The sequence below is a fragment of the Podarcis vaucheri genome (assembly GCF_965113315.1).
Source record: "Podarcis vaucheri genome assembly, chromosome: 13".
Lineage (NCBI taxonomy): Eukaryota > Metazoa > Chordata > Lepidosauria > Squamata > Lacertidae > Podarcis > Podarcis vaucheri.
The window spans coordinates 14,824,521-14,839,802 of record NC_138751.1 but is presented as its reverse complement, the minus strand read 5'-3'; the positions used below and the strand labels follow the sequence as shown (position 1 = coordinate 14,839,802).

Below are 15,282 nucleotides of genomic sequence, written 5' to 3'. Positions count from 1 at the left end.
TCAGCTATGGCCCCAAAATTATTCAGGGGCCCCAAAGTGCTCAGCCACACACACACACACACACACCGAGCTGGCACTTCTGGAAGGAAATAAATGGCAGAAAACTAAAAAGTATCTACAGTGGCCGGATGCAAAAGTTGGCTGGGCTCCTGCCAGAGGCTGGTTTGGGGGAGCATGACTGGTTCAGTCACCCTGAGCATGGAGCCCTGGGGGCACCTCAGATTTGGCCCACAATGATGATGTAGAACGGAGGGGAAAGGGGTGCCGGATTTTGGCATCACACAAGGCACTGCTGAAATGGGAGACCCCCAAGGTCTGCCATTGGTCCTGTGCATCTAAGTTCTGCAGAAGAAGAAACTTGAGCAGCTGCAGCTCATTGCACAAGCTCTGCAAACCAACGTCATGGTTGCCAATGCGTGTGCCACCATTAGAGCTAAGTCACACTGGTTGAGAAATATTGGCAGATGGTTTGCTGGTCAGATTGAGATAATAGTTTACAAAATCCCTGCAATGTACCCCAGTGTTCTTATCCCCATATTTGCATAGAATGCACCTTATGAATAAATGAATTTAGTCTTGCTGCTAATCCTTAAAGCCACCTAGATTTGTATGGGCACCATTCTGCTGCCCAAATCCCAGACGCATCCTACCTTACACTTTCTGAGTACCTTGGCAGCTTGGATCCCTCTGAAAGAACAGTTCTGGATGGTTGAGAGGTGGGATATCAGTATGATATATCCATAGTTCGGGGAATATAAATCTGAGCAAGATGAAGGCACTGTGAGTAAGTGGTTCCTGTATCTGAATGGGTGGAGTTGCACTTCCTCTGAAGGAGCAGGTATGCAGTCTGAGGATGCTCCTTGATCCCGCTTTCTCAGTGGAAGCCCAAATATCCCCTGTAGATCAGAAAACAACAGGTTCGACAGTGGGTTGGTGCAATGCACCATATTCAAGGCTTCCCTCACACTTGAGCTGGAAGCTGGTTACTGCAAAATGCTGCAGCACAGTTGCTGACTCCTTATTATTATTATTATTATTATTATTATTATTATTATTATTATACCCCGCCCATCTGGCTGGGTTTCCCCAGCCACTCTGGGCGGCTCCCAACAGAACACTAAATACAGAATAGAACTTCAAACTTTAAAACCTTCGCAATACAGGGCTGCCTTCAGATGTCTTCTAAAAGTCAGGTTGTTCTTTATTTCCTTGACATCTGATGGCAGGGTGTTCCAAAAGGCGGGTGCCACTACCGAGAAGGCCCTCTGCCTGGTTCCCTGTAATCTCACTTCTCGCAGTGAGGGAACCACCAGAAGGCCCTCGGAGCTGGACCTCAGAGTCCGGGCTGAACAATGGGGGTGGAGACATTCCTTCATGTCTACTGGGCCAAGGCTGTTTAGGGCTTTAAAGGTCAGCACCAACACTTTGAATTGTGCTCGGAAACGTACTGGGAGCCAATGTAGCTCTTTCAGGACTGGTGTTATATCTTCTCGGTGGCCATTCCCAGTCACCAGTCTGGCTGCCACATTCTGTATTAGTTGTAGTTTTTGGGTCACCTTCAAAGGTAGCCCCACGTAGAGCACATTGCAGAAATCCAAGCAGCTCCACTGCTTATAGATCTGCAATGCTTGCCAATTTGCAACTAGAGACCATGTTCATTGCAGGCTTATCCTAACTTCTGCTTGTCCCGTGGCTAGAAAGCATGGGTCTGAGCAGTTTTCCACTTTACCCGTGTTTTCTAGGCACATGTCCAAGTGGTTTTCCCTTTGCCCTACTCTCCAGAAAATAGGTAGGGCCATTCTCCCAGCTCAGTAGACAAAGATAGAATTTGAAATAGAGTTTGGGAGTTGTGTGACCTAGAAGCAAGCAAGAGAGAGAGTCAGAGCAAAGTTTGAGAGCCATGTTTGATTTCTTTTCTTTTTTTAAAATAATTTTTATTAACAGGCCAATCACATCACATTATCCATATCACATTAGTTCCAAATTATACAGCCAAATTTTAAATTTTGTTGGGGGTGCCCATACATCAAGCTCGGCTTGAGTCCAAAACAGCATCACTTATCTTACTGCTTTAATTAGACAGTTCTGTCCAGTTTGATCCGGATAGTCCTTTATTACTTCCTTTCTCTTCTTGTTGTTATCGTAAATTCCTTTCTTTGCGATCTCTGATGATTTTCACAAGCAGGTTAAAAGCTGGCATTCTATGTGGATTTTGTACTCTTCCAAAAATCATATCGGTCAGGGACAGCCTCTGTACAGCCATGTTTGATTTCTGCTTGAATCCAAGCTTGTGGTAATGACAGAAACAAGACCCTTTGGTTGACACTGTGAACTCCTGCATCATAGGCTCAGGTTGTATACATGTGTAAATGAGCCCTATATCATAAAGACACCATAGTCACCACTGTGCCTCATTGTCCAAAAGGAACCACAAACTCTGGGTAAGAGCCCAGAACTCCTGGAATCTCACACTGCTTGGAGAGTAGAGTGGTGTGCAACAATTTAAAGTCTGAACTGTTTGCGGCTACTTTTCCTGAGGGATAAATGCTCAGTGCATAGGTTTGAAAACACCTATGGCTTTTTAAAATAGCTTTTATTAAAAAAAAAACAGAAGCTTTTTTATTAGGAATTGTAGGTGCTGATATTCCAAAGGAGCAGGAAAGACTTTTTATGTATGCAACAACAGCCACACAGATGCTACTAGCCCAGAGATGGAAAGAAGACAAAGTCCCTACCAGAGAAGAATGGCAAATAAAGCTGTTGAAATGGCAAAACTGACCAGAAAGCTCAGGAACTAAGAATACCAAAACTTCAATAAAGAATGGAGGGGAATTTTAATTTACTTGAGAGACCACTGTAAGCAGATAAAAACATTAGCAGGATTACAATAACACTTGTAATGTAGAAGATATTATGGATAAAATGGAGAGACCTAAAATTTGGGTGATGAGATAACATGCAGTTGAAAAGGTTTATAATAGGACGCATGGAGGGAAAGGTGGGAAGTCTAGAGATTTGGAGAAATCTCCAAATATGGATATGTATTTTGTATTGTTATAATTGTAAAATCAAATAAAAATTATTTCAAAAAGAAGAAAAGAAAAGAAAATACCTGTAGAATTAAAATTGAGATGTGGAAATATGGAAATATTGATGAGATTTGGACATGCTTCAAGTTTCAGACTATGGGAAGTCATAAAATTAAAAATTACAATTAGGAAGATAATTTGACCTTTTTATTTTAGTTTTTTTATTTTTATTGGATTATGATTTGATATGTCAATTGGATGTCTTTTATTGGAAAATTAATAAAAATGATCTAACAAAAAAAGAAAAGAAAACATCTGTGACTTGAGGTTACCTTTGGTAATTTCCATCTTGGGCCGGCCCTGCTATTCAGTATCAAGGGTGGCCAGAGGCAAAAGGTTTCAGGGCTCCTGCACATCTAACAGTGTCCTGCAAAAGAAGGGACTTGAGCAACTGTAGCTCATTGTGCAAGCCAACTATGTGGTTGGCCATGCCTGCTCTGCCACTATAGCCAAGTCACCCATGTTAAGAAATAGTTGCAGCTGGTTTGCCATCCAAAAGCATTTGCGCAACTTTTGATAAGGATCATGGGGCATGGCTGACCTTGTGGTTTCCAACAGTTATTTGCAATTATCCACACTTGGGAGAGAGATAACAGCTTCTAACATCCCTTGTAATGCAGCTTGGTGTAAATTACAGGTTGGAAGTCTGGTTGAGAGAGTTTATTTATTTCGTAAAAATTTATACACCGTTAGATTGTGAAAAACCTCAAAGCAGTTTACCATAGATAAAACAGTGAAATCAAGAAATATTTACAGCCCTGCTTTAAAACATACAAAAGTCAAAATACCAAAACAGATCAAAATTTCCACCATTATCTAAGCATATGAGTAGGCTTGTCTAAACAGGAATGTTTTTAGCATGATGTGTGTGGATATGTAATCATATCTGTGTTATGGGTATATGAGAACCATGCGACAGTGAGAATGAACAACATTGATTCAGATCTCTTTCCAAATGGAAGCAAGGTTGTCCCCTTTCCTCTCTCCTTTTTGCTCTCTCTCTACTATAGGAAGCTTTGGCTGCATTGATCAGAGAAAATGATCTGACTCAAGGAATTAAAATAAAGGACAGGACACACAAAATAAGCTTATTTGTGGGTGGTGTCAAATCCTAAGGAGATTTGAGAGCCTGTTAAAATCAGTGTCAGCTAAAATGAGGGAAACTTTGCTAAGGCTTCTTCAGAGATGGTATCTCCACACCTCCAAGATTGCCCTGCCTGACTAATAATGTAGACCCCAGCTGCTGGAGGGGGTACAGGATTCAAGGATCTTATCTTCCTCTGTGGTGGAGTCGTAGTTGAATGCTCAACTATTCGCCCGATGCGTTCAGAGAAATAAGCCCCATTTTCAATACAAATGCTACTATGTCTCTTATGTTGGCATTACTTGGGTTATCGGAAGATAAACCTCCAAGATTACACATAAAAACCTATGGAGCTTTTTTTGTGTGTGGCAGCTAGAATGAAAATCACTCAATGCTGGTGGAATGCGGAGGGTCTTACTTTGGACTAGGGCTGGCCCTCTTACATCTGTGATCCATAAAGCTGTGGCCTGATTTAATCCAAAAGGTAATTTTGTCCTGTCTGATTCTTTCTGGAAGTCGGGCGATGGGGGTGGGGTGCTTGACCACACAAGTACAGGAGCTGTGCTGCAGCTGACCTGTATTGGCTGTGGTCTGGCAAGAGTTCAGATTCATCTTTACCCTCTAGAAAATCAGTCGCCATTGGAGTGGCTACTTGCTTCGTTTCTTTCAGCCCTAGGCTGTCAAGAAAATCAATAACCTTTTGCCTTTGACTTAGGAGATAAGATCCAAGCTCTCCTCTCACTATTTGAAAGAAACAATTCCCATTTCCTTTACCTCTACAGCTCTACCTTGGTTTTCGAACAGCCTAGTTCTCAAACATTTCAGCTCCTAAACGATCGAAACCCGGAAGTGACTGTTCCAGTTTTCAAACATTCTTTTGGAAGCTGAACGACTGACGGGGCTTCTGCGGCTTCCTGCAGCCAATCAGAAGCCATGCTTTGGTTTCCAAATGTTTTGGAAGTCGAACAAACTCCTAGAATGGAGTCCATTCGAAGTCCAAGGTACGACTGTACTTCTTTGCTCAGGTATTCCACAACCTCTGTGTAGTCTTGGTTATTCTCAGTTGCAATCATTAGATCATCCACAAATGCCAAAACGTAAGAAAACTATTCATTTTTTGCACTTGGTTTACACGCACATGTCTGCATGACCTTGTGTGTACCCCAGCTGTTTGAGCATCCTCTATAGTTTCTCATTCCATGCTCCAGCAGCATATTTTAAGCCATAAAGCCCCTTCTGAAGTTTGCATACTAGATGCACTTTGGTTTGATAAAACATTGGGGCTGTTCCATATAAATCTCTTCCTAGATCTGGCCGTGCAAAAATGTGGCTATAGAAGACTGGTTATCCCACACTATGAGGATTCTCCTAATAACTCAGCACCCTTAACAAAGTGCATTTCCCAGAATTCTTTGGACGAAGCTATAACTGTGATGTAAAGAGTGCTTTAAATGTATGGTGTTGAAATAGAATGTATGGTGTTGAAATAGGAATAGAAGGGGCTTTTATGGAAGGAATCAAAGCAATTTATTCAAATCAAAGAGCTAAGCTGATTATTAATAACAATTTATCTGACACATTCGAAATTTCAAAGGGAACGAGACAAGGTTGTCCCTTGTCACCGCTTCTTTTTATAATGTTGTTAGAAGTAATTGCAAACAAGATAAGGGATACATCGAAGATAAGAGGAATCAGAATCGGGGTAAAAGAATTTAACCTGAAAGCATATGCAGATGACCTGGTAATATCAGTTGAGGACCCTGTACATAGCATGGACAAAGTTTTGGTACTTTTAGAGGAATTTGGGAAAGTGGCGGGCTTCAAGTTAAACAAAAACAAAACTAAAATGATGGTTAAGAATATGGGAGAAGACCTAAGGAGGCAGCTAGAACGACAATCAGGAATCAAAGAAGTACCGTATTTTTCGCCCTATAGGACGCACCGGCCCATAGGACGCACCCAGATTGGGGGGGGGGGGGAATAAAGGGAGAAAAAAATTATTCCCCCCCCCAGGCATGGGGCTGGGGAAGCTCGGGCTTTGGCAGCTTTGGCATCGCTCTGGGAGCTTGCGGGGCTGGAGGAGGGGAAAGCGGAGCTTCCCCCTCCCCCAGCCCCCAGAATGGGACCCAGAGCCATGTGGAAGCTGCGTGCAGCTTTGGCATCACTCTGGGAGCTTGCGGGGCTGCAGGAGGGGAAAGCCCTCCGCCAGCCTTCTAGCCAAGTCGGGGGACAGCGGGAAAGGCGTGCCGCGGCTCTCCCGCTGTCCCCCGAGTTTGCAGGGCTGGCGACGGGGCTCTCCTGAAGCCTGGAGAGCAAGAGGGGTCGGTACGCACCGACCCCTCTTGCTCTCCAGGCTTCAGCGAAAGCCTGCATTCGCCCCATAAGACGCACACGCATTTCCCCTTCATTTTTGGAGGGGGAAAAGTGCGTCCTATAGGGCGAAAAATACGGTAAAAAAGATAAAATATCTAGGAGTGTGGCTGACGATGAAAAATATAAACTTAATGGCTGATAAATATACTAATACCTGGAAGGAAATCCAAAAGGAACTAGACATTTGGAACAGGATTAAACTCTCCTGGTCAGGCAGAATGGCTGCAATCAAAATGTGTATATTACCGAAACTCTTATTTTTATTCCAAAATGTCCCAGTAATTAGAGGAAGTGCAATATTTAAAAATTGGCAAAAAATTCTATCTAAATTTATATGGTAAGGTAAAAGACCGAGAATTAGATTTAAATTGTTAACAGACAGAAAAGACAGAGGAGGTTTCTCGGTCCCAAATCTAAGACTGTACTATGAAGCCTCGTGCCTGTGCTGGCTTAGAGAATGGGTCACTTTAAAAAACACAGATCTGCTAGATTTAGAAGGCTTCGACCTAAGATTCGGGTGGCATACTTATCTCTGGCAGAATAAGGAAAAGGTGCATAAAGGCTTCTCAAACCACATTATTAGAGGCGCACTGTTAGAAGTGTGGGAAAAGAACAAAAAACTATTGGGGGAAAATACCCCCTGGTGGCTATTGCCTATTGACATATTAACTATTAAAAAAACAAACAGAGAGATTGGCCTATGAAGATCTCCTGGAAAGATTGGAAAGAGGATGGAAAATTAGACCCTATGAAGAGTTGAAAAGCAAATTGACAGGTTGGCTGCAGTACCATCAGATTAATGCCCTATGGAAGACAGAAAAAATGGAATGAATGAGAAAAAATCTAAATTTCAGGTAGATATAATAGAAAGTAAAACTAAATTGCTATCTAAAATGTATAATCACCTGTTAGATTGGGACACCAAAGATGAAGAGGTTAAAGAAGTTATGGTAAAATGGGCCATAGATATTGGATATAATTTGGATTTTGAAAAATGGACAAAGTTGTGGTCTAAAGGAATGAAATTTACTGCCTGTACTGCCCTCAGAGAAAATATGGAAAAGATGATGTATCGTTAGTACATCACCCCTGTGAAATTACAAAAAATGTATAAGATCGGGGACAGAAGGTGTTGGAAATGTAAATCTAAAGAGGGAAGCTTCTAACCACATGTGGTGGAAATGCGAAGAAGTTAAAAAAAATGGATTCCATCTACAATGAACTAAAGAAAATACTTAAATACACCTTTGTCAAAAAGCCTAAAGCCTTCCTTCTGGGAATGATCGGAGAGGAGATTAAGAAAGAAGATTACGTAATGTTTCAGTATGCAACTGTAGCTGCCAGGATTCTATTAGCGCAAAATTGGAAAACCCCAAATATCCCGACTATCAAAGATTGGCAAATTAAATTATTTGAGTATATGGATTTAGCAAAAATGACACAGAACATTAGACAGCAAAAAGGTAGAAAGTTTATTGATGAATGGTCTAAATTTATAACATATACAGAAACAAATTCTAGAGATATAAAAATCACAGTAGGCGTAATATAACTCTTGCGATGTGCAGATGTTATATAATGAAAAACTGCAGATTGGATTTAACATTCACATAACCCAAGACCGAGATGGAGGGAAGTCAACTGTTATTTATTGTAATGTTTGTTTTTTGGTTGGTTAAGGTGTTTCTGATTTGGCTGATGTTTTCTTTTGTTTTTGGCATGTGTTTGTTATTGTTCCTTTTTGTTGTTGTTGTTGTTTGGTAATAGAAAATGCATAAAAAGAAGTTAAAAAATAAAATAAATGTATGGTGTTGAAGTGACCTTGGTGTCAGATGTCAATGTCTGTGGTATAATGTGTATGCCACAGAGGACAGGAAATTGCATAGGTGCAGCTGGCAATGTAGGGTTGCTTCAATCGAAGCACCATCTAGTGAAATGTTCTCTTGTACTTTCACACTTATGAAAGGAGACCCTTGCAGTCCACCTTAGGTGTCCAGCATCTACAGGTGGGACAGAGAATGTCCCCTGTCTGAATGAACCTGGAAATCCACTGCCATCCAATGTGTCTATTATTGAGTTAGATGGACCTATGGTCTGACTTGGTATAAGCCAACTTTCCCTATATTTATTGGATGATCATCTTAGAGCAGTCTGAGTGGATTGCGAAGGACAGAAACACACCAGGAAATATGTGCATCCAAGAGAATTTATTAAGTTCATAGTGGGGTATAGGCACAAGAAAAATTTGTGGAGAAGAGGGGAACCAAAGTGGCAGCTCTTCAGTTATGGTCATTTTTAAAGTGATGAATGAGAACCCCTCTTTCACTTTGAGGACTGGAAGAGGAGGTACTGAGATCAGAAAGATTTCCAGCGGGCTAGAGTCCAGCGAAGGGAACTACAATCTTCTTTAGGGTGATTGTTTACAGACAAAGGCATTTTTCTCTTTACAGGTAACAGTATTCCACTTCTCAAAATCTAAAACTCAAAAGACATGGCACAAATTATTTCTTGTTGCTCATTATTTAACGACCTGTTTCATGTGGTCTAGAGCAAACAGGAAGATTCAGATCCATCCAGGAGGACCACCTTCTGTAGGTCACTTGAAGTGGGTGGCCCACCTGTTGATCTCCAGACATCAAACTCGAAGTGTACTCCTGATCCTAAATATGCAACTAAATTCAGCGTGTTTTTTTAATATTGCACCTTTTTTATATCACTGTTCAGGGAAACAGAAAAAGGCACCAAATTCAAAAACTGCAAATGTTTGGTGAAATGGAAGAACTGGGAGCCCAATTGGTTTGTTTCAGTGTTTAGAATGAACTACCGGTAGATCAATTGAACAAAGTTCAATGAATTATTTCAAAAATCTCTGAACTGCACCTGAATTCCCATAATCCCCGCACCTGAATTCCCATAATTAAGTTCATTTTGAGGCAGAATTTTGTAACATTTCTCATTTATCTTCAAGTTCACTCCTTCTTTCCCCACCCTATCAGTCTCTTAGCTTTCAGTAAAAAAAAAAGTCAGACAGGCATCTGGAAAAAAGTTAGAAAGTGAAATGTGGAGACAATGTTCTAAGGAGGTGCTGCTGTTACTAAGGACACCAGTAAATTAATCACAGTTGATATGCAGTCAAAAAGGAGGAGTGTAAGACATTCCCTGCATCTTCCCTGCTGAGGATATTTGCTGTCTTCCAGCAGGAGCAGCTTTCAGCAAGAAGTACAGACCAATGAACAAAGCAAATTATGTTTCATGCCTTATACTGTGTGGTTTTTCTAGTATGGAAATGTTTAACCTGTTGACATTTTGCCTGTGAGACATCTTATTTTGTGTACGTGGCTCCTGATTTACCTTTTTACTTTATAACATTCTGAACACTTAAAAAAATAGCTGAGGGTGAACTATTTATGAACTGCAAAGTTGATTTGGATGAACTTGAACTGAACTAGTTTGTTGTGCAAAAGAATGAAACTGAACAAGAACTAGTTCCTTTAAAAAAATGAAGTTTCCAATCACTGGTTTGCTTATAATTCTTCCTTCAGAGCCTCAGCTTGAATCCAAGTTTCCTTTCAATGCCTGACATAGGATATCAGGCCCATGAAAAGCAAACTCCAAGGCCTGGAAGGACTAATTAGACTTCCAGGCGAAACCTTCCCCACCCCTGGTCTGGAGGAAGTAAGTTTCTTAGAATCTCAGTTTTCATTTATGAAAAGCAAAAGCTTCTAGCCCTCATGGCTGAAATTAGTTTTGTAAAGGAAAAATAATATAGAAATCATACTGAGTTTCAGAAGCTCCCGATTATACAATTTTGGCACCCTTTACTTAAGACTTTCCCCAGTTTCCCCACATTTGGCCCTAACAATTTCTTAAAGGAATACACTAGAAAAAAATATAATGTAACCCAGACTTTAGCAACCAATGCTTTCAAAATGTGTAGTAATCCTACACTATATTATGCAGATTGGCTGTAGCCGAAGCCTTCAGCTCCTAGTGTATTTGAAGGTGATCCTAATTGTTGAACAACTGGACAACTGCTCATCTCTCAACAGTACAACCTACTTCTGATCCTTGCTGCAAATAAACACCTGGCTAAGGGTTGTCAACAGCTTAGTTGCATTCAGAATTAACCACCGAAATCAATGGGCCTTTGTGAGTACCAGCTTGTCTTTTAATTTTAATGTGCATACTTCTATTATGATTTAGTCTAGGGTTTCCGAAACTTGGGTCTCCAGCTGTTGTTGGATTACAACTCCCATCATCCCTAGCTAGCAGGACGTCAGGGACGGTGGGAGTTGTAGTCCAAAAACAGCTGCAAACCCAAGTTTGGGAAACCCTGATTTAGTCAGAAACAACCCTAAGAAAAGTTGGAACTGATGGAGAAAGCAGGAGGTAGTGGAGAATCCAAAACCTTTTATCTGTTCCTGCAAATGGCTTGCTTACCTTGCGGTTCCTTCAGCTCTACACAAAACTTATTTGCAGCTGGAACAAACAGGCCCGGCTGGTTTATATTCCAGCTTGCGAAATTGAAGGGAGAATTATCAGCCCACTTCCACTTCCTGTTCTGCAGGAATGAGACGGAAGAGATTGTGTGATTAAAGAAGAGAGTTGTTGTTGTTTAGTCATTTAGTCGTGTCCGACTCTTCGTGACCCCATGGACCAGAGCACGCCAGGCACTCCTGTCTTCCACTGCCTCCCGCAATTTGGTCAGACTCATGTTTGAAAGAAAAGAGTAGCCCACCACAAAAACGGGAGAGTTTGACCAACTGGAAATTACTGTTTGTTATGGCGGAGACATAGAAAATAAAGGAGAATTTATGTATTGAGTTCAGACTAGGAAATTGTTGAGATAATTGCGTTGCTAAAGAGCCCCATCTCTGATGACAATCAGGAACAAGCCATGTGAAAGCAGCTCACTTGCAAAGGATCATAGAGTCCAATCCAGACATCTGTGCGTGTTTTCTGTTGTGCTAAGATGTACTTTGCTACAATGGAACATTCTTTCTGATTCAGGATGGAGGCAAGATGGACCCTACGGCCATAGCTCTGGCAGTCAACCTAAAAATGGAAAAGGAATTAGAGAAGCTTTGCTACTATTATCATATCTCACCGGTAAGATTATTGCAGAGTTGGAGCTTGCCAGTGTCAGATCAATTTCCTTGCATCGAAGTTTTTAATATTTTCTGAATTAGACTTTCTTGAGTATTTTTAAGATGAACAGGTCTTCCCGGAATATTATAAGGCAATGCTGTCCCATACTAACTTGTGTGATACAATGTTATTGAGCCTGTCAGTATTTTGCTGGAGGAATTTAAGCACATACCAGAAAATGTTACGTTTGCACAATTAGAGTGCTTTAAAGCATCATCGTGGCACAATAAATCTACTTCTAAAAAGAAACAAAAAAGAATTGTGGCTAGGAAAGTGATGGGGAAGTGGATTGAAAAATGTGGGATCTTTGGAAGATGTATAAACACTCCCACAAGCAACTCAGGATGAATATTCAGTGTTCTATAATCTCCCTGCAAACAAATCAGAATGAATGGGTGAAAAATATGCAACCCAACCCTCATGCAAACTGCAAGAGAATCAGGATGAATACCCAATGGATAGGTCATCTGGAAGAGCCTTAAATTTGTCTTTGTACAACCCCAGATTCAGAAGCATCTTTATTTGCAATTTTACAAACATTTCAGGGAAAGCGAACATATGGTTGGATATATACAATGAAACTTGACCTTGAGGGATTGGCTTTGGAATGTCTGCTCAGTAGAAGAGCAACGTGGGGGCGGTCCGCCCCAGGTGTCATCCTGAGGGGGGTGACATTCGGTGTGTCAAGCCTCCTCCAACTCCTGAGCTGTCAATATGAAGAGGGAAGACCGCCAGCAAAGTGGCACAGCTCTCCCCCTTCCCCCGACGGCTCGGGGGAGAATCGCGGGTTGGCGGCTAACCCCTGAGCATGGCTAGCCCCCTGGGATGCACATGGCTAGCCCCACCCCCGGGTGCACAGCATGTGTGCCACTCCAGGTGCCAGAGCACCTAGCTCCGCCTCTGTGTCTGCTTTGTTTCTGCTTGAGCTCTGCAACTCAGATGATCAGGCTCCATCTAACCAGCTGAGTTCCCTTCCTTTTGTGGTCAGCCCTCTTTTGTTAATTCAAAAGTATCGGCTAGATATTGTCATGGGACTGCCCATGCTGATTGCCTTTCTCATTGTATTATGCCTTGGTTGGTGAGAAACTCCTCTTACCTCAGCATCAGCCCATGTCATCATCTTTTCAATATATGCATAGCAGTTGCCCTGAATTTCCAGCCATCCATTAGGACAGGTAGCCTTGCCTGTTTTAGAGAGAAGGAAATGAGGGGAAATAAGGGATTAAAACAGTAAGCAGGTTGTTCTGAGTGCGACATTACGTATACCACTGGTGATTCCATTTAGAAAGCACAAGTTATTTAGAAACCAGTGACTAGAGATCTTGTTAATATTAGAAGTTTAATTTGCATAAAAATGTATGCATTGAAGTTTAAACATCTGTAAATGTTTGCATTTGCAAAGCAGGGAAGTTTGCATTAAGCAAGAGGTTTCACTCTAGCTGAAAGCGGAATGCTGGTGTTTTTCCATTTAAGAGGGTTTGGCTTACCTGATCACTCTTCTCTGGAAACCCAAGTAGATCCCTCATCAGCAGGAAGTTGAAACCTGAGAAACTCAGTATCTTTGTGTTGTGGGAAGCCAGCAGAGAGATTGCCACCTCAGCGTGTTGGGAGAAGGAGCCTCCAGCATAATGGAGTATGTCTCTGAGATTGGACTGTATTAAAGGATTTAAAAGACTGAACTGCATTGCTGCTACTTGAGTGCAATGTGTAACTTTGTATTTTTGTTCTTTGTAACATTTATATGCCACTAGTTTTTAGACTGCTCTGCAGCAAAGCTTTGAAACTAATTCTTGGGATGGAAAGCTCATTTATTTCTGCACAAGGTCCAGATCAGGGATTCCGCTGACCAACTCCAATAAATTATGTCTAATTTAAACTCTCCTGCTTCCGTGTTCTAATAGGCTTAGCTGGGTTGCCATCCCTTGAAAATCCACTAAGTACTTTCATTCTCATGACTGCTTAATTTCAGTGAAGATTTCTGGGAAATTCTCAGGTGTTTGCTAGAATGCTCACCAGGACTGGAGACCAGGATTCCAAGAAGGCAAAGGCTGAAGTAGGTGACAAATCCCATCTTCTGACTGACCTTTTGGAAAAGAGGAATGTACAGTCAATTCAAGCGGTGTGTTGTCAGTTTTGCCATTCAGCCAATGTGGGAGGGAAGGAAGGAAGGAAGGAAGGAAGGAAGGAAGGAAGGAAGGAAGGAGAGATAAATATTTTATATCCTATAATCACATTTCTCCTTTATTTGAACTTCCATGAACTGAGAAGCTTAAAGAAAAGAAAAGAAAACCTGAACTTAACAGAATGTTAAGATCTGGAAAGACCAACTTGAAGACCAACTGCTCAGGGCAGGAATCTACACCATCTCTGATTGTCCCCAGCAGATAATAATCCAGCCTCTGCTTATATACCTATGCATTTTGCTCCATTGTCGAAGAGCTCATACCTTTGTGGATTGTCTCCTATTCTTCAGCTAAAATCTACTCGCCTGAAATTTCCACCCATTTAGCTTTGTCCTATGGTGCAAGGGAGAACAGGTCTGCTCTATCTTTTTTGAGACAGCCCTTCAGATATTTGAACGCTGCTATGCTTAATCTCTTTAATCTTCATTTATGGGGGGAACACCTGAGTTGACATAGTTATGTCCTGTTTTCGAAGAAAAACTAAGATCATGTCAGTGTGTGGATGTATGAGAGTTTTTTTTTAATCCAAACTGGAAGGAAAATGTTGCATTATTATTATTATTATTATTATTATTATTATTATTATTATTATTATTAAAATGTAGTGCCACAAGGAGGAAAACAGTGCATGCTGGCAATCTTGTAGGGCCATTTCACCCATTACACAGTAGCAAACCCAGCAAAGGGAAAGCCCTAGGTTGTCCCTCAATGGGGTATTTTTCTCTATAATATGTATATCCTGAATGCAACCCAAGATCAGAGGGGAAATCAGAGAGACCAAGTCTACTATGTCTACCTGTCAGGTTTCAGGGAATCCGATCCCCCCTCCCTCATGGCTGGCTGCCAGAAATGGGAAAACAAGGTGTTCTTACCAAGAAAATTTATTCAATATTCACAGCGACATAGGATGTCGCCCCTCAGATAATGGTGTTGCTCCATATAAGTCCCACCCCTCTGTCTCTCCTATTATACATCATTCCTACATCAGCTACTCTGTGTGTTCTGCCTCTGAGCTTTCTGTTCTCCTACTCTCAGTGCCCCCGGGACCTGAGATGGGAGTTCAGGAATGCTTCCTAAAGACACTGAGTCTGTCAGCTGTCTCTCCCCTAGTTCTTTTTCCTCCTCCTGCTTGTCATCCAGTATCTCCCAGCTTCTCCCCTCTGCAGCCTCCGAATTATTACCTTCTGCAAACCACTGTTCTAAATCTATGCTGTCTCCTCTTGGAAGGACAGAAGAAGGGGGGAGCGGTCTCCACCATTCCTCCTCAGTCCAGTCTCCTAGGACCTCCCCGACTCCAACAAGACTGTGTCCAGAGGTGATCATCTGTGCTCTCCCCCTTTACATTTTCTATCACTTAATCATTGTCATGAGGGCAACCTGGGATCAAAGGGGTAATGCACATACA

General features: G+C 41.6%; 2 protein-coding genes across 10 annotated transcripts in view; one reads left to right on the top strand and one right to left on the bottom strand.

Moving 5' to 3' along the window:
- Positions 1 to 15,282, top strand: part of LOC309517154 (C-type lectin BpLec-like) — a 97,295-nt gene that overhangs the window by 62,593 nt on the left and 19,420 nt on the right. The gene's annotated exons all lie outside the window — the stretch shown is intronic.
- LOC309517150 (regenerating islet-derived protein 4-like) overlaps positions 8,588 to 15,282 on the bottom strand; it is a 57,663-nt gene continuing 50,968 nt past the window's right edge. For 6 of the 7 annotated variants that reach the window (XM_082196236.1, XM_082196240.1, XM_082196235.1 and 3 more), the window contains 5 exons: positions 13,708 to 13,777; positions 12,791 to 12,879; positions 11,461 to 11,601; positions 10,987 to 11,107; positions 8,588 to 9,027 (listed from right to left, as the gene is read on the bottom strand). In XM_082196236.1, the coding sequence (XP_082052362.1) occupies positions 8,954 to 9,027; positions 10,987 to 11,107; positions 11,461 to 11,601; positions 12,791 to 12,879; positions 13,708 to 13,777 (495 nt within the window). In that variant the 3' untranslated portion in view covers positions 8,588 to 8,953. The remainder of the gene's footprint in view (positions 9,028 to 10,986; positions 11,108 to 11,460; positions 11,602 to 12,790; positions 12,880 to 13,707; positions 13,778 to 15,282) is intronic. The other variant, XM_082196239.1, reaches the window with a different exon arrangement.